This window comes from Ammodytes marinus (genome assembly GCF_949987685.1).
Source record: "Ammodytes marinus genome assembly, chromosome: 6".
Taxonomy (NCBI): Eukaryota; Metazoa; Chordata; class Actinopteri; order Uranoscopiformes; family Ammodytidae; genus Ammodytes; species Ammodytes marinus.
In genome coordinates this window covers 12,267,612-12,287,821 of record NC_137235.1, presented here as the reverse complement: position 1 = coordinate 12,287,821, position 20,210 = coordinate 12,267,612, and the positions used below count along the sequence as shown (strand labels likewise).

The 20,210-nt window shown below is 39.3% G+C and overlaps 1 protein-coding gene across 1 annotated transcript; it reads right to left on the bottom strand.

Annotated features, from left to right (window-relative positions):
• Positions 1-9,427: 9,427 nt before the first annotated feature.
• helt (helt bHLH transcription factor) lies at positions 9,428-11,289 on the bottom strand. The gene is made up of 4 exons (XM_080029654.1): positions 11,188-11,289; positions 10,492-10,596; positions 10,222-10,318; positions 9,428-9,941 (listed from the first exon to the last, which is right to left on the bottom strand). The coding sequence occupies exons 1-4, from the start codon at positions 11,212-11,214 to the stop codon at positions 9,469-9,471; spliced, it is 702 nt and encodes a 233-aa protein (XP_079885780.1). The 5' UTR covers positions 11,215-11,289; the 3' UTR covers positions 9,428-9,468.
• Between the last annotated feature and the right edge of the window lie 8,921 nt (positions 11,290-20,210).

Sequence of the window (20,210 nt, the reverse complement as noted above, 5' to 3'; positions counted from 1 at the left end):
GTGTTTTATATTCGCTGTATTATGTAGGCAAGCTATAATAGCCTACAGTGCAGTAAACAGACTGTCGCTTCTTTTACATGAGGAGTGAAATACATTAACGTCAGATAAGACTTTAGATGACAGTTTCCATTGTAGAGCCTGATTGATGTATTACCAGATTCCTTGTCCTCTAGTGAACACAGTTTATATTATTATATTATGTCTATATTCATATACGGCTATTTAACGATGCTCGTCTGTGACTTTGGGATGACACAAGTGAATAGTAACGATTGCGTGCAGCCCCAGCCGCAGAATTACATTTCAACCTGACATAAATCTGTTCAGTGGCACAGACGTTAAAAAATCCCTATTAATAAAAAGAAGAATGATATAGGCCTACATACAATACAAACGATGTATAAGGTGGCCGCCATATGAACGAACGAGGGCTGAGAACAAGGCTACTGATCAGATAAACCAGGGGTTTTCAAAGTGTGAGAGAGTGAGCCCCCCCTCAGAGAACAAATTTCAGTGGGGCCCCCCCCAAAACATTTTTTTTTCAAAATCCCTGTGTGTTTTGAAATATCTTTTCATTATTTTACACATTTTAAACAACTCTGTTCCTATTTTACACATTTTAAACATTTCTTTAAACATTTTAACATCTTTATCAAAGTATGTTTTTGTTTTGCTTTTTTTAAATACATTTGAACATCTTTATCCAGTGGTTTAATCCTGCTTTTAATCCTCCTTTGAGCATGGATAGTAGTGACTGAGTGTGCAATGGAGTGAGAGAGATAGGCAGAAAGACTTGCCCAAATGATTGACTATTGTTAAATGTCATTCACCCACCCAGTGTTTTTTCGCTAGTGCCTCCAATGTCCTGCTGGGTGAAATTAGTAGCCAGTAGAGATCCTGAACGTCCTAGGGGGCTCCGGGGGTATGCCCCCCCGGGAGTTTTTTTTTACCTTTTAAAGTGAAATGCATGAATCTGGTGCACTTTGAGAGGAAAATTAAGAGGCTAAATCTGAGGAATTTTGTGTGAACAAATAATTTGGAGACAGTGGGTCGAATGAATTAGAAGCTATTGAAGAAAGACACATGAATTTTCCATAAAAATATTTATTTAAAATAACATATTATGCAGGGTCCTCTGGGTTGGGCTTGGAGCTCTTTTTCTTTAACGAGACATATTTCTCTGTAATATAGTGAACGCATTTAAATGCAGTGAGAGGAACGAAGCAGAAGAACTCTTGTCCAACTATCTTTATTTCCACAGACAAGGCTGAAATAGGCTATAGACTATACACAGTGCATGGGAAACTGAGGGCAGCCCCATTTCCAAATGTTTTTAAATAAACTCAATACACACTGTGCATGGACGTGAATGTGACGTGATCCGTTAACCTCGGATTATCTCCCAGATGATCTGATTCAATTATTAGGCTATTAACTATCTAGACCAAAACATTGTATTCCTTTTTATGTAAGATAACTTACATTTGCTTAATATGATGTTAATATCAAAAACACAAACATATTCACATATTCATCCGCGCCCCCCCTGCCACAACTCCCCACAGTTTGAAAACCACTGAGATAAATGATCAATCAAACGTAAAATCATCAGTACATGATAAAAACATCACAATGGATATTTCTATGGATTGTTTTTGCTTAAAACTGTACAGGGAAGCGTTGTAACAGTGACTCTTTCTTCAGTCGGAGCTGCAGCGTAACAAACTCAGGGTAGGTCTAACCACCTCCCGAGCAGGTTAGACCCACGGCGTATGTTGCCGCAGTAACTGACTCTCAGTTGCGCTGAACCTGCTACCTGAAACAGAAAACCGAGAGTTTCCACTAACTCAGAGCGAACAAACTCTGGGTTGCCTCAAAACCAGCTACCTGAAACAGGGCTCTGAACTCCAGAGGAAATGTTTAATGTGAACATAAAGAGGACCAATGCCCCAACTGAGCTGAAGTGGACCAGCAAGAGAACTGAGTCCTCTTCAAATGAACTGACAGTGCGAACTGAACGGAACGCTGTACACTTTTATGACAGAGTTTGTTTGTTTTTAAAGAGAACTTTATGTGAATACACCTTTAGAATTGTTTACTTTGAACAGAGCCAGATGAGCCGTCTCCCCTCATTCAGTCGGTGCTAATCTACTCAGCTGCTCGCTGTAGCTTCATGTGTAGGCTTAGGGGCACTTTACACGGTGAAAACGTGACAGTTTTCCAGTTTTTGGTTTAAAAAAAAAACCCCGTTCAGACACAATTTATCTGACATCTTCACCCGTACACATGTTTTCAGAGGAAACGGGACGAAATCGCTGTAGTAGCAGTGTAGCAGCCATGCCAAGCCAATAGTCAGCGGTGACACAGCCTAGTAGATAGCTCTTCCGGTACAATTTGATGCATAAAACCTTACTGTAACCGAAAATTAATGCCACTAACGTTCATAAAGCAGTTGGTGTAAGCTTGGGGTTACAAATATTGTAAAAGACAAGCTTTCTGTCCTCTTATTTCACCGCATTGAACTCGTAAAAACAGAAGACTTGCTGATAGTGAAGGGGCTTCGTGAACGGATACCTTCCTGTTAGGCGTACTTCAAAATAAAAGTCAACTCACGTGTGTCCAGTGAAATGCTATTAATGTTTAGCCAGTGAAATGCTTTTACTGTGAAGCCGTAGCCTTAATGCTCCTTTTTATGAACAATAGCCTAACTTAACCGCTGCACGCTGATAGTGTTTTTAATGTAGAGAGGGCCGTTTCCCCGGCATATAGAAGTGACACACGAAAAACAGGCAGAGCACAAATCTTTCCCCAGCCAAAGTGGCGGGTGGTCTCAATAACTTACTGCGGTAATCGCTTGGACTAAATTGGCGAGTGTTAGCCTATATTTTAGCCCTGCACGTCACTCTCCGCTGATCACAGTGATGGTGCCGTGGAGACACCGTTCATGTTGTCTTCTAACTTTATAACTCGCTTGTGTTGTGGGTATTTTGACAGCAAATGTTATAGACTACGCATGTGTGAGGGTGGAGCCGTGACGTCAGCGTTATCAGGGGAAATGGTTTCGGTGTTTACAGGAAACCAAAACCGTTAAGTTTTCCAAAAAATCCTCCCTGGGAGGTGATCTCAAAAACCTGCGGTTTCATGCCTGCGTTTGCTGTTTTCCTGTAAATGATATAGTGCAACCGCGGGAATGTTTCTGCGTTTGCACCGTTTCGTGTTGTCGTGTAAAGTGCCCCTTAATGGACAGAAAAGGAATAGGGGAGAACGGGGGAATGTGAGGCATCGGGTAATGTGAGACACCCCGTGTATCTAGGCAATGGAACACATTTTTGGTCATGTGAGATATATGTTTTCAAGCCCCTCTCATTTCCACTCGGCCATGAAAGAGAGGACCTCATGGTGATGTTGTAAGCAAGTTTTTTTCACAAAAAAGTATTTTTTGCATGTAAAAGTAAATTTTCTTGTTGTCAACTTAATCGATTATTGTGCCAAAGCAAATTGATTCAGGTAGAGAAACATCTATCATACATGTTGATGAACTACCAACATATGAAACCATGTGACGATGATAACTGAAGATTAGCCTGAATTGCTGAGAGAGGTAGTTTTTTCTAAAATTGTGGCAGTGGGGTAAAGTGAGACAAATGCTGTGGGGTAAAGTGAGACAGTAGCCCCTTTTACACAGCCAGTGAAAGCCGGGAATATGCCGGAATTTCGGCCCTCCGCCCTGCTGTTTAAATGCGACCATTGCGGAACGAGGGAAGAAAGATGCGAGAGATTGTTCCGGGAATTTTACTACCTCGGGGGTAGTAAGATTCCCGACACAATCAGTTCCGCCTCTCTGTTGAAATGCTCCAGCTTGTTGTTGCGGAACAGGGGGGCGTTTGACGTTCCATAGCCTACGTTCTAAACATGCGACCATGTTAGCAGTTGAAGGACGTGTGTTTAACATTAATCACGGCGGCCTGATGTCCCGTAAAAATCACCAAATAAAAGGAACTGCGTATAATCTATCTGATCATAAGGTCCGTTGCTCAATCCAAACCCCCGCAGCAGTATTTGTATTGACCATATACTGTTTCATTTTGCAGAGTGTATGAGTCTATTTCTGCCCAGGAAAAGTTGTACAATGGGAAAGCTAGGCTAGGCTAAGCTAGGCTAAGCTAGGCTGTGATCGGATCGCCGCCGCTATTATTATCCTAAGTCTGAGCGTATATCCACACTTTATTTCTGCCTACAGTAACGTGACTTCACACACTGTGTGTATGTGTATGTTTATGTCTGATTGGCAGATCTCTGCCCTCACAAAGAGACTCGCTTACAACCAACCTGTCACACAAACACACACACACACACACACACACACACACACACACACACACACACACACAGACACAGAGGTGAAGCGGATTGATTTTGTCAGTTTGGTTAACAGTCCCAGTGATGTTGGACTCAGCGCGTAGCGAGATCAACTGGCACATCGTGGGGACAGTAAAATACGGCCCTCTTACTGCAAGCTCCAGCACTTCTGCTCTCAATTCACCGGCCAGTGTTGTTGTAAAGCAGCTGACCGGCGCAGCGCTAAATGTTTACGTCACACCTGACGCTGTTTACAAGCACCTCTTTCATTCCGGAACGCTGTGTAAAAGGAGCTACTGATGCGCCAGCAGGCCGGCGTTGCTTGGTTCTGTGTAAATAACACAGAAGCAAGCAAAGCCGGCATTTTGGAGTGATGTTGTTCCGTCAATATGCCGCAATCTCTGTGTAAAAGGGGCTAGTGTCTGTGCCCTCTTTTAATGACTCCATTATATTTGAGGTAGCAAGGAGACTAGTTTGAATAAGACAAAAGACAATGTGGGCTGGAGGTGGGGGTTGATGGTTGAAGGGGTGTCAGCAAGGGCATGGTTTGGCATATGTATGTGGGGGACAGGAGAGTGACCTTTAACATCAATAGACTCTAAGTAATATGTCTTTATTCAATGAATGATCCCAATAAAACAAATGCAGAAAAATATTGATCAAAGACTGAAAAGATGGAAAATGACAGCTGGGTCTAGTCCTGTGTTCTGAGTCGCAGGCTGTTCTAGCTGGTTCTGATTCTTTGCTCTGACCTCCAGACACTAGCTGGCTTTAAGGGTCCTGTGTTCTGACCCTCAGGCTGTGTTTTAATCTTACTGGTTCTATCTGTCATTTGAATGTTGATTATTGAATATGAGTTGTATTTGATCAGAGTTACTTTCAAGTGTTTAGAAAATTGTTTTGCTTAATTGACCAAACCCCATGATTCTGTTACTAGTCCGACATTAGTTTTGGAATATTTGGTTTTCAAGCTAGCTGTCAGGATTCTAACTGTTACAACATGAGTTGTTATGGTAGTTTCCGATTGGAAAAAGTAAGTGGATCAGTTTACCCCCTTGATTTCTCTGGTCTGTCTCAGTTTACCCCACAGCTGGGGTAAAGTGAGACACAGGACAACTTTTTTTTAAAACAATCATATTTTCACTGCCCTTTGTCTTGAATAAATTCTGCTTATGCCCATTTCTAGAAAACATCCTGAATTAATGGAAAATTTGTAAATTTGACTGATAAATCATTTTAGCTCGCTTAGAGGGGAACAAATGTAAAAAGTGTCTCACATTACCCTGTTCTCCCCTAAGTGCATTTCACAACAAAAAAAATATTTTAAAAATTCACATTAGTAAAAAAAAGAAAACATTTTCCTTCTCAGATTGTGTTTTTAAAGGATTTTTAAAGACCCAAAGAGGATCCAGTGTATAACAAAAACAAGCTGGATGTAGTAAAAAAGTAACCAAACAAAAGAACATAGTGTTTTTTTGTTTTATATCTTCTCATTTAAAAAACAAATCTCCATCTCATCAATTTATTTCAGAAAAAAGAAAGAAAAAAGATTTCAGTAAAATAACAAAGGTATCTGAGAAAATCAAAAAAATTAAATAGTTTTAGAAACATAAAAAAATACTTTTACCAGGATGGAACGTCCTAACTACAATCAATGATATGATTTACATACTTTTAGTATTGTTATAAAGGTGATTTGCAGGAACTCATACTTGGATTTGATCTGCCAGATTTGGAAGAAGTTCTTTGAACTTGATAATATCAAATACCACAATGTTAAATACGGCACGTTGGCACCACATGCAAAAGTTTTCCATTCAAGTAAAATAATCATCAGCAAACTATATTGTACACATCAAATATAAAACACATGATGATCCTGTTCAGTGTCACATTGTTATATTGTAATATTCAATCATTAGTACCTCAAAGTTATTAAATATACTAATGCTACTTTCATATGTGTGTGAATGGTACATATGACACTTGGTTAACAATGGAGTCCTGAAGGGGCTCTCTTGGTGTTGTGGTTAGAGCATTCCCGCCATAAAGGCTCAGTCCTCTTTGAATCCTCTCTACCCCATTGTATCCCTGTCTCTCAAAAAATGCCTAATAAAAAAAATCCTGAAAAGCACCCCCATTTGTATTCTGTTCAACATTGAACGTCGTATTGAACTTGACCAACAATAAATTAAAGCAATATTTTATATAGGACAAAATGACTATTATGTAATGTCTTTAATTTTTACTCCCTCAATAATGCAGGTGTCAATGCAGCAGAAGTACCAGAACAGATATTTCACAAGTAATTTTAAGTATTTTTTATAGAAAAGCTTTTTAAAACCAGAACACCAAATACATTATGAACTAATATAAGGTAGTGAATAAGAGATGTTGAATACTATAAACACCCACAAAATAAGCAATATAAAGTGTGATGACACACACATTATAAGTAATGCAAGTTGCTATACACAATTAAACCCAAATTACTCTATTAAGGAGATTAACCTGGGCTTTGGTTATATAGAGTGTTGTGTGCCTGCAGATGGAAGAGCATCATGAAATTCTGTAACTGTAGTTTTAGCAGCAAAAGCATAGCCAGTGTATAAAGTCTTATTATTAATAATATAAATCATAAATTGTCTTGGCTTTGAATGCTTTTATAAAATAAAAAAACATCAAACAGCCAAAATGGCAGTGACTTGTTGTCAGTCTTTGATGGAACTTCCCATAAACTTTTGCGACTTCATGCTGACCAAAGCCAGAGCGTGAATTGAGTTTTCCTTTGACAGTCCAGTGATGAATATTATTAATATTATTTTCAAAAGGATGGATTGTTAATGTTCAGCAAGTGATATTAATGTGAAAGACAAACATTCTCAAACTAAAGCCTTGCCACCACAGCTCAGTTTACATGACAATGAATGATTTGGAGTTCTTTCTTTATGTTTTTTCTTTTTTTAAATCTGTGTTCAATTTATTATTATTCATGTGACTAAATCTTTCTCATCTGGCTGAACATGAGACCCCCCCCCCCCATGTTTAGAGTCAGGATTTAAACCAATATGGGAGCTGTAGGGATCCAAGTATTCCTTCAAAGCTTTTCCTCTTTTATGGTATTGTCACTTTTTTCCATCTGCATGGACACTTGTCTTTCACTTCTTTCATTGGTTCTCTTGTTGCTTGTCTTTTGGGCCAGGGGCTGGTTAATGTGGGTTTATCCAACCATCCAGGCGATTAATGTGGGTTTATCCCTGTGTCTGTCATCCTACCCATCCACCCAGAAACTGCTCCTGATCCTTACATACATCATATCAGTCCATACATGTCAGCCCACATGTGAGAAACACCAACAACACACCTTTGCTTGTTGTCTTTGAATAATATGCCCAGGTATGAGCCTTCTGTTGTCACAGGAGTATGTTTATGTGTATGCATTTGTGTTGTTTTCAGCTTTGCTCCTTCAAGGAAAAAAAACGTGGAAGAAAAAGGTGCTTCGTTGAACTCCTCTCAGAGAGAAACTTTGATTTCATGGTGTTGATTATTTTTCTTCGGAATCACTCAAGGATAAAGCGCAAAGACGCAGAGATTGTTCCCCATTCAGATACACCACAATGAGGCTCCTTGGTTAAGAAAACAAGTCCCCCCAAGCCTCCCTAACTTCTCTCTTATTTAACTTTTTTTCTTCTTTTTTAAACAATCCAACACCATACAACTTACTTAAAGGAAGACAGAAGGAGCCTGGAAGCTGTTTAATGCATGTATTGAGACTCTGTGGTCACATACAACACACCAGCTTGGCAAAAACGAATCTCTTTTCATCAGAGTAATTCCTCTTTCTGTATATCATTAGCCTTTCGCAATATGTCTTTCCTCTAGAAAGTGAGATGAGAGAAAAGTTGAAAAAGGCTTGGGAGCTCACAAATGTAATGTAATGCTACTCTGTAGGTTCTGCTAATGAAATTAAAATGGAAAAAAACACAGTTTAGGCATAAATCAGCACCAACTTTTACTTCCCTCTCTGTCTTCCCTGCATAACATCCCACTCTACTCCCGATGAATACTCAACCTCATTTCCCTACACATATGGAAAGAGTCGAACTCGGTGAGAGTTCAGAAGAAAGAAAACTTTGATCTTGTTTTGCAACATTCTTCCTTTGACACATTACAAATACTCAAGTTTCCTCCATTACAAATTAAAAACATTCAATAAATTACATCACATTAAGTAAAGTCTTGTATGACATGTTTTACTTACTTAATTTCCTCCCTTAAATATGGTTTTGTATTCAGTAAGAGATTTGAATTTTAAAGAAGGGGGAGTGTTGGGTGAATCAATGGTTTTGTTAACTGGAGGTTTGTTTAAGTCAGGAGTGGGGTGGCCCAGTGTGAACCAGGCTCATGTCTGCCCCCTAGACACCACTGTGACGCCCTTCCATTACACCCACTGATCAGTTCATAAACAGTTATGAGGACAGGACTGGAGAAATATAAAGGTGGTTCTTCACAAATAATGAGCTTTTAGGAGCATTTGATACTGTTTCAGTCCAGTCAGTCTGCATTTTTCCAAATCATTTTTTAAGATGATTGAAATGTGTGGAAATGTTCTGGTATAAGAGGTAAAATCCTTTATGACAGGCTCAACCACTGAATAACAACAAAATCAATGACTAATATACAACTTTGAAGAAAAGAAACTTTACAATGAACATTTACTTCAAATTTAACCATCATTAACTAGGATACTTTTGTTCATTTTATGTCATATGCGCTTGTTTTTCTGTGTTTTTCTACACAGCAAATGTGCAGTGCAAACTCACATAATCACACATTATTCTCTGAAGTATGAACATTGTAAAACACATTTTTCTTAAAAAGGCTAAACCGTTTCTCTCTCTACTCAACTCTTTTTTATTGCTCTTTCCAACACTTCATTCTCACAGGAAGGCAAATGGATTGAAATCCTTTGTTTGTGAAAAATGAGTGCAAATGATAACAAAACGAGCTTTAGTCGGGTTTCAGTCAGAAATATTTATTTACAAAATGTACATGATTCATAGTTTCCATAATTCACAAATATATAAATAAAAACAACAACAAAACTATTTACATGGCGTGTTGCGCACTGTGCAAGCTAAACGTGTTTGCGTGTGTGTGACCGATGAAGTTGAAATAGTGGTGATCGAGTCCCTGCACCGGTGACAAGTATCCACCGTGCTGCTGCGTGTGTGCAGAGAGCGGCACCGTTGGGTAGGAGATGCCCGGGCTGCGGGCCGCGCTGTGCCAGGAGAAGTGTGCCGGTGGACTCTGCTGGAACCCGGAGTCAGCCGGACTGAGGCTTTGGTCCGGGGAGGAGTGCAGCTGGCTGAGGTAGTCTGACGGTTCAGGCATTGAACCAATGGAGCCAAATACAGGCTCGGTGACCGCACGGGACTTGGACTGTAAGAAGGCGAGGATTCGTGCGTACTTGATGTCTTTGGTTTCTGCCCTGTCCTCTGTTGTCAGGTAGTGCACCAGGTTCTTCATACACTCGTGGTATCCGTAGTGGAAGTAGTTTGCAAACTCAGCAAGCAGTTCACCTGGAATGAATTAGAGATAGCAGCACCGATTACAAACCCGTCGACGTGAAATGACAAACAAGCCTGACGCTGCATAGTTTTTGCGCAGATTCCGGTGCGTAAAGCTGATCTTGAAACAAAATGTATGAATATAAACGAGTTTAAACTAAAAATGTCAAAAACACACCATAATTCGTGTTTATACCGAACCAGTGCTGTAAATATTTACAAGTTCATTATTCACAGAACTGTAGGATTGGGATGCGTAAAGTGTCAAAGCTCCGTGAAAATGTTTACTCACCCTTTTCTCTCCCACGGGGGAAATCTGCTGCGTGAAGCGCACGTAGGTATTGAACTGTCATTTCCAAGATTTCAGCCTTCTCCAGTTTTCCAGTGTTCTGAAAAAATATTTGAAACAATCCAACATTAGAGAACGTCTGACTTGCGAACATTGACCTACATGACGAGATTATTCGATAAAGATGTTTCTTGCTAAATTATCAATATTGTATCATAATAGATAAGATATATGTAACACTAAATATATATATATATAACAAATGTACAATACCTGTTTTGCCAGTGCCATTGGTACTGTTTTTCCTAATTCGTTAAGGCAACGATTAATGCGGTCCCGTCTTCGTTTCTCGATGACTTTGTGGGAGATTGGAGTTCTCTGTGAAAAGAGGGAGGGAGGCAAAATGAGAACAGAGGAACAACATTGTACAGACATATTAATACGAAAATAAAACAGTCAGTAAGGTATAAATACAAATAAATAATTTGTATGCAGCGGCGAAATATTTAGAAAACTTGATCACGAGATCTCTAACGCCCGGAGAGTTTTTGCGCACTGCGCGCTCGAAATGCTCCAGAGAGCGCGACGCACAGCTGCGTTCCCGAGCAGGTTCTATAACTCTCAGGTCCTACTGGAAATGACGGAAATCTGTTTTTGTAAATGTAACAGAAGATACGTGTTTTTAACCTAAGTAAATACATTATATTTGTCAAAAAAAACTCCATTAGTATCAGACAATATTGAATCACTAGTGCGTCGTAGCTGTCCTCTAAGGCGTGCCACAGACAGAGGCGTTAGGCAATGGATTCCCTCTCCACGGGCAGGAAATTAGTCCAATTTGATAGTTAAACAATAATCGATGTAAATACGGAAATAAAAAGTCCCTTAAATTAACTCAAAAGTGTTGAAAGTGCCGCGTTTCCAAAATAGTTCAATCCTAATAATGCAGAGCGCACATGGAGCGCGTACCTTTCTGTCTTTCATTTTGGATGCCATCGACGAATTCCTGTCAAACTTGTAAAAAAAAACTGTTCAGCTTGACGTTGGAGAGATGTGTCGCTCTGGCAGGAGATGAAGCAGACTGAGGTTTGAAGGGAAAGCTGGTCCTTATAAAGGGATCCTCCAAGGGACTCCGGCATTCATGGTGTAAATTATTCCATGGGATTAGAGCCATGCATTGGGTAAATGTGTGCATTTAGGATCAGTTAAAGAAATAGTTAAAATCTAAAGCCATGGGCTAGCAGGGGGGCAAACCTGCTTTGTTAATCCACGTGGCTGTTCAAAAGACACGTGATTACTTTTGGAATATTATTTGCATAGTAACAACCCAGGCGGGAAATAAGAAGTGAGCGTTGGGATCGCCTGATCCGGCGGGGCGCACAGTGCGCACTGAAAACAAAGCCGGCGAAAAAAGAAACCCTCTTTCTTCCAACTCACACGATCGCCTGTTTACAAATCCCAGCAAGCGATCTTAACTCTCATCGAAGCCCGGTCCGAGTTTTAAGGCCTGTCCAGTGTCATTAGAGTAATTAAGTAAGCCTTTAATAGGCTGTTCCGCCAAGTTCAGGGGAGATCTTTTGGAGACGGAGTCCCCCCGTTTGTTCTCGGCGTTTCTCACACGACTTGCTGACACGTCCATCTTTTATGAGAGATGGCAAGCTTTTTGTTTACATTCTTTATTTTGTTGGACTCCTCGGCAGGTGTGTGATTAGCCCTGGCACACGAGCGTCGTCTGCGTCAGGGCCAGCGTCTCCTGCAGCCTCTGGCACACGAGGGTTACCCACCACTGGAGACTCTTTGGAGAGGCTCAATTTGTATCCTATTATCCTATAAGAAAATGTCTATTCAGTCGAATGAATAGTTTCATTGGCCTAAATTTTAATAATGCTGTGAAAGAAAGGGAGAAATAAAGAAGAATGCAGCTGGTGTGAACGCGTATTATTCCCCGTCACCTGCAAGATGGGTAGCCTGGAGACCCCTATTCATTTGCCTAATTTCGGTCAACTTAACAAACTTTGGGAGAAATTATACTGCCATTGTTATGAAGGGTGAAGCTTTCTGATCGAATTAACAGCATGTTTTGATCCGGTAAATGTCATTAGAAAGAAAGAAACAATCGCGTTTAAAGAGGCCTGGGTAATGCGCCAAGTGGAGACGCCAAAGCGCAAACTGCACAAAGGGGCCAGTAAATGCCACAGGGGACTTTTGTACCCTCACATTGCTCAAGTTTTTCCCCCCAAACAAAGGGCATTATTTTATACTTGAATACATTTCATACAACAATTGCCTGTTTTCTTCAAACATATTTTCACAGCAAGGTTAACAACGGATTTATTGTGTGCGCTCCACACAGACTCAAACTGCTCTCATGCGCCAAATCAGTTTGCTCGAATTCTTTTTTTCTTTCTCTTTGTCACCGAGAACGTTTTAATCTCAAAACTTTCGCCGTGCTTGGATATATTTGATCCTGTGAAAGATGTTAAAGAATAAAAAGCAGCTGAGATCCAGACAGAAAGGCTCACACGACATCTGAGGCGTTTGGAGAGTTTTGAGAGCACCATGGAGAGAAAGGCGCGAGCGAGCGGGACGGGGGCATAAAATCCAATTACTTGACTGTGCAGTTTTTAACACTTTTTTTAAATGTGATTGTCCATTGAAATATGGTGAAACTTGTGCAATGTTGCTTTTTCAAAAACTAAATTAAGTAATGGAAGTTTTTGCTGACAGACTTTGTAACGCCAAGTGTCGCGTCAGTGCGAGACCAAATGATGCGTCAGGATTGATTGTACAGTGAGGTGAAAATCTCCAAGTTACAATATTTAGTTGAATGGTCTGACAACTATCTGATTTATCAAATTGAAGTAAGACACATTTATAATTACATTTTTTTTTTTATTAAAAAATGTGTCAAGTTTTTTTTGGAAACACTATGAACTGATTTCATTATTGCTATGATTTAAATACTATTTTGTTGCGGGTTGTTGTTATATGAGCAATAGTCTTCCTGTAATATACATTTATTTAAAATATATAGGCCTGTAACCTATTAGGCTACCATGTTTCCACTCATTGAGCATGTATTGAACTAATTAATATTTGGATTTAATGACCGATTTTTGACGTATAGGCTATGTTTTGATTGTATTAATCCAACTGGCCATTAGGCACTAATCTGCAGAATGGTGCAACAGAATATTTAAGTGTACATAACAAATGTAGAGAGTCAAAGAAAAGTGCAGTATACAGGACATGGAACACCATTTTTAACGATTAGACTTCACAGATACCAAAAATATTTACAGTGCCCACAGTTGTTATTTTTTGTGTGAGTTGCACCTGATTGAATGACATTGGGATATGAATGCCTTATACTTTAAAATGTGTCATTTTTGATGCGCTTTAGACTTTCTATGTTGCTGCACATTCCGCCATACTGGCATAAGTTTATGATAAATATTTTTGTTATCAAACCAAATCACAGCAGCCAGTTTAACCCAAAAAAATAAATAAGAAATAAATGGAAGTAAGCCTTAAAGGTTAACCTAATGTTTGGCTATTCTCCACGCAGCACAGATCAAGAGAAACACTCATGAAAATTAGATCAGTTAAAGGTGCAAAATAGTTGAAGTCAATCATGTACAATGTGTGAACATGAACAAATACTATTATTATATTGTATTATATTTTTTGCACTCATTCTGTAATACTCAACATGCGACTTATTATCACATATTGTCAAATAGTGTAGCCTACATATTCATATAATTACAGTCAAATCCTGGGTCATTGCGTGGTTACAGGACGTTGGATAAACAAAACAAAATACACATCTCTCTGACTGACACACACACACACACACACACACACACACACACACACACACACACACACACACACACACACACACACACACACACTATAACGTCTGCTGTACACAAAAACATAAACAAGCCTCTAGTTAAGCCTAATTTGTGACAGTAGCTCAGTGTGCCGTGTGTGTGTGTGTGTGTGTGTGTGTGTGTGTGTGTGTGTGTGTGTGTGTGTGTGTGTGTGTGTGTGTGTGTGTGTGTGTGTGTGTGTGTGTGTGTGTGTGTGTGTGTGTGTGTGTGTGTGTGTGTGTGTGTGTGTGTGTGTGTGTGTGTGTGTGTGTGTGTGTGTTGTCGGTGTTGTCAGGCGCTGCGCTCTGACCCGTGGTGACCTCTGAGGGTCCCGGACACAATCCCCTGGCTTGGTGCGCCACCCTCAGCCTGAACTGCAGCGGTTCACACGGTCCCCATTCAGCCGGGGGAAATGATCCAAGCAGCGTTAGCCCCCTTTGATTTGAAACAAACAGGGCTACATCAGCTACAGAGGCCCACGTTTTACACATTAAAGCTCTTTATCATGAGCAAAAGTATAATGCATTGCTCCCACGAAACTTGAAGTTTAAGTTCTAGACAATCACTGTGATAAAAGTCTACCGTATGGTTTTATCACAATGTCTAAACAAAACTAGGCCTATTTTAAATCTCTTTGAACTCCCTAAATACGTGCATAAATATCACAGATATTTTGTCTCAAGACGAAAAACAATTTAAAACACTATTTTTTTCACCCAAACCTGCATTCAATATTTATAAATTGAAATACCAAAACTTTTATCAAAATCCAATATTTCAACACTGATTCTTGATAAGCTGATATTAAGCGCGACTATTTACAATATTGCAATGTGTCTTGTCAGTATTCTCATTATTTCAAACGCGCCTTTATAAATTGAAACCATGCTCTAATAGGTCTTATTAAGAGTGTGAAACTGCTCCCTCTCCTGGTGCATTTAGGAAACTTCACTCTTTCTACTATATTTCACAGTTGAGAACCTCCATGGCAGGGGTCTCCAACCTTTTTTCAACTGAGAGCTACTTTGAAAAAATTAAAGTGGCCAAGAGCTACTTGTATCAAATCGCTTATATTTATTTACATAGCACACATCAAATGAATTAAGCTTCTGTTTGTACATGTGTGAAATTGCAATACCCAATGCTTATCATAAATAATTTCCCATCAAAGGTCCAAGAACACATTACTTTACACTTTTTGTGGGCCACATATCAGTGAAAATTGACATCAATGTCTGTTTTACACTTCTTCTTGTGACGCAACAGTGTTTCCCCCAGGAAATGTCTTAGTCAAGGAGGTCACCACCCAGGGGTGGAGGAGGCGCGGCGCAACGCAGCGCGCCGAAAATTTTGGGGGTATTTTGCTCAAAGATGCCAATACGCACTACAGAAATAAACAACTGCTTATTTGAATAAAACAGACAACTGACCTTACAGTTGTACATTTTTAAAGTTCCTTTTTAGATATGGGCTGTTGTGAGATTATTGTGGACAATTAGGCCTACTGTGATGCGATAGGCTATAATTCATTAATGGTTATTATTAGCCTACTTGCTTGATTTCTTTTTAAATACAGAGGTTATTGGTCGTTTTGGAACATGTATTTCCCAATTTAAAACGTAAAAATAAAGCAGCATTGAAATTCAGAAAATAAATCTTGTATGGCTACTATAGCAGGCTGTTTTACAAATAACTAAATACAATGTGTTTTCCCCTTAAAATGATTAAATACATTTATGCAAAGGTCAAAGACAGTGCATGCCGTAGTTATGCATGGCCGCATGCAGAGCCGCAGAGCAGCACACACACCAGCTGATAGAGAAACGCTTTGAGACACGTGAACATTTATTTACCGCAAATCGCAAAGTTTTTACCATGGGAAGAGGTGCATTTACCTTCATCAGATTTTTAACTTGTGTAAAAAAAAAAAAAAAAAAAAAATTTTTTTTTTTTTTTTTTTTTTTTTTTAGAAGTCGGTCAACCTATCAGGCGAGCTACTGAAAACCCGCCCGCGAGCTACCGGTAGCTCGCGATCGACCTGTTGGAGACCCCTGCTCCATGGTGACTAGTTATATGACCTTGATCTGAACAGATTTCAGCAAACTGTTCTCTCTCTCTTAATAATTCTAAACAACAATTAATCTAATATGAATGTTAAATTAGTGTTTATGCATAGTATCTGAGTTGCTCGAAAACCAACAGTATCAGGAAACATCTGTGAAATGATATCATGGATAAAATAAATCATATGGTTCTGTTTTGTTTTTTGTCATTAACAAGTTATTTATGAAATATTTTGAAATGTGTTGTTGTTGGTCTGTAGCCTGTAAGGTAAAAGCTCACAATAAAAAGTGAAACGGGTGATGGGTGAAGTTTGACAACCAAGCTTGCGGCTTAATGATGGAGTCAGCAATTCCAGAGAATGCATGTTATAAAAAAATCAGTGAATATCTCCTTATGATCCACTATCTGTCTGGACTGTGTGTGCACAGTATCATTCATAAACAAAACATCCAGCACCATTGTATTTTTGTTCATCAAAAAAGTGCAGGACATTAAAGGGCAGCCAGGAATACAATTCTGACACATACTGACTCTTTTATTATGTTTTGTTGACCCTAAAATGGACGAATAAAAATCCTATTTGAAATTGCCATATTGAGTGTTGTTGCTATAAAGCCCTGGTTTGTTTTCTGCATAGACTTTGACCTGGCTTAATCATTCAACTAATCAAGTCCAAATCTGTTAAACAAAGAACAAGTTGACCTGTCTTTATTGATTATATGTCATTCTGGTGCTGTGACACTTTAATCTGAGCCAATAGCCAAGGATATATGTAGGTGACCTACAGTTGTGACCTTACTACTTCCTCTCTATTGATATTCTTTAACAGTCACAGCTAGGTGTATTAATAGTTAATTTTGGTCTTTATTAATATGTGTCTCTGCTAACTTTCACTTTGTCTGACTCCACTTTACAATACAATGTTGTGGCATGTGACATTTTACTCCGTATGCCTGTGATGATATTCATTTAACCAGGCAGGTCATTCAAAAAAAGAAGACAGACAGAAGGGAAGGGAATGGGGGCTGTAAGGTCTAATTACATGTTAAAAGGACAAACAGGGACACACCCAGGACAAACAGGGACACACCCAACTCATCCAAACACTTAGAACACAGTATGTGAACAGTGGCAAACAAATACCCCGTTTCCATTTGTCTTTAACATGTGGTTTTTGTGATCTGATCACATGAATACAGCTCTAACTACTGGTGAAAACACTCAAGACGCATTGAGATCGGATCACAAAAACCACATTCGGAGCAGGTTTACGTCGCTTGTGTCCGATGTGTCCGCATTCATTTGGTAGTGGAAACACCAATGTGACTTTTGTCCACATTAGGGACCTCCTACTCAACTGCCGCCCCCTGCCTGAGCGGAAATACGTTGAAAATGCATCACTGGCGTTCATGCAGCTTTTATAGAAGCCTCATGAACGTTAGTTGCATCCGCCAGTATTGCAAATGACAAGCTTTCTGTCCTCTGTTTTTATTTCACTGACTACCTGTTCTTATCTGCTTAAGAATACAAGTAAACTCGTGTTTTGTGAAGGCGCACAGGAAATATTCTGTTCGCACATGCAGTAACTTAACTGTATATAGAAAGCCATGTAGCCTACTGGTGGTGGTGACAAGAGGCAGACGTTAGAAAAGCCGCCTGGCGAGTAGGCTACACATCTTTCACCAGCCAAAGTGGCGTAATAACTTATTCGCCTAAGAGTTTTTACTTGTACTATCTATAATATTTACCAGCATTTGACAAGTGTTAATGTAGAGCCCTCCAAGCAGTGGTGTGCATCGCTCCTCCTTGTCTAAATGAGACAGTAGCCTATCTCGTCAACTTAGACTTGTAATTATCTTCGCACGTAATGCATGTTAATAGCAAATGCGATTAAAACTGTGGCACTGTACAGTCCTGTATGTTTACTTGTTTGAACCCCACCGGTCAAAACACCAATGCAAACGGAAATTATGTAGGGCCTACGTGTTGATTTACATACAGAGCGGGTAAATGAAATCCGATCGCAAGTAGACAAAGAAGTCACATGTGAAGAGACAAGTGTGAACACACGTACTGAGAGCTGGCCACTTGTGATCACATTTACCAAAATCACATCATAATCCCAGGTGGAAACAGGGCCAAACACACATTCTCAGTGCAGTGAAAAAGACAGAAGCATACAACATTTCCAACCTCCATCTGCTAGCAAACAGTCTCAGACACAATAAAAATTAAAGGACCGCAGCACATAATATCCAAACATACTAGCCACAGGGAGGGCAGCACACAAGTAAATGTAAAACACAACAATGTAAAAATACTCCATTACAAATTCAGATTGAATTAAAAATCTAACAGAAAGTATCAAAAGTGCAGGCAAAAAAAAATAAAATCTCCTGTGACTTATGTGTTTTCATACTGATGCATCAGCGTGTTATGCATTTGACTGTTAGTTGGGCACGGTTAGTCCGTTTTACCTGTTGTTTATACAGCTGGTTAGTTGTGGTGGAAGGTTATAAGTACATTTACCCAAGTACTGTACATAAAATTAGATGCTTTTACTTTACTTGAGTTATTCAATTTTCTGCTACTTTATACTGACCACTCCATCACAATTATTTTCATATTCAGAAAGTATGAATGAACATATTTTCAACAAATCTGAATGTCTGCTATATTTTCTTATTTTGTTGAATAATCAATCATTTTAAGATTTTGGGCCTTCAATGATTGAATAAATGAAAAAATACTTTCACAAATTAATATAACAAGTAAAAGTCTTGCATTAGAAATAAATTAAAAGTAGAGAAGTATTTGAGTCAAAATATAGGCCTACTTAAATTGTCAAAAGGGAAATTACTGTTGAATTGCCCATTTAATTGTGCTTTATGTAGATTATGTACACTCACCGGCCACTTTATTAGGTACAGCAGTTCAATTTCTTCTTAACACATAAAGCTTATCAGCCAATCACATGGCAGCAACTCAATGCATTTAGGCAGACCTGGACAGGACAACTTTATTGAAGTTAAAACCGAGCAACAGAATGGGGAAGAAAGGGGGTTTAAGTTACTTTGATCATGGCAATGTTGAGGGTGCCAGAAGGGCTGGTCTGAGTATTTCAGAAACTGCTGATCTACTGGGATTTTCACGCACAACCAGCTCTAGGGTTTACAGAGAATGGTCCGAAAAAGGAAAAATATCCAGTGAGCGGCAGTTGTTTTGACCAAAATGCCTTGTTGAAGTCAGAGGTCAGTGGAGGATGGGCAGACTGGTTTGAGATAATAGAAAGGCAACAGTAACTCAAATAACCACTCTTTACAACCAAGGTATGCCGAAATACCATCTCTGAACGCACAACACGTCCAACTTTGAAGCAGATGGGCTACAGCAGCAGAAGACCCCACCGGTTGCCACCATAGACATCATGTCTATGGGTGTCACTCCTGTCAGCTAAGAACAGGAAACTGAGGCTACAAATCACCAACATTGGACAATAGAAAATTGGAAAAATCATGCCCGGTCTGATAAGTCTCGATTTCAGTTGCGACATTCAGATGGCAGGTTCAGAATTTGGCGTAAACAACATGGAAGTATGGATTCATCCTGCCATGCACCATCAACCATGCCACGTTCAAAGTCACTTAAATCCCCTTTCTTCCCCATTCTGATGCTCAGTTTGACTTCAGCACGTTGTCTTGACCACATCTACATGCCTAAATGCATTGATTTTCTGCCATGTGATTGGCTGATTAACTTTTTGTTTTTAAAAGCCATTGATCAGTCGTACCTATAAAGTGGCCGGTGTGTCTGATTGAATCATTGTTACTGATTAAAGTGACTTAGTAGCTGGGGTGCACCTAGTGTAAACTAAACTCTAGTTGGGCAGTACAATCACTTACAGTGTAAATGCTCCAATCTTTCAAAAATAATCCATGCAATAAAATTATGAATATTTTTTATTTGTAAAGTAGTTCTAGCTATTAACACAATTAGAAATGTAGAGATGAAGGTACATTTCCTTCATTCATAATTTCCTTTATCTTATCT

Bases quoted from the DNA above. Each gene is read 5' to 3' on its own strand.
- helt (XM_080029654.1), bottom strand. From the start codon at position 11,214: ATGGCATCCAAAATGAAAGACAGAAAG. The intron at 10,319-10,491 runs GTATTGTACATT...ATATTTTTTCAG, and splicing joins CAATGGCACTGGCAAAACAG to AACACTGGAAAACTGGAGAA. The intron at 9,942-10,221 runs GTGAGTAAACAT...AATTCATTCCAG, and splicing joins CCCCCGTGGGAGAGAAAAGG to GTGAACTGCTTGCTGAGTTT.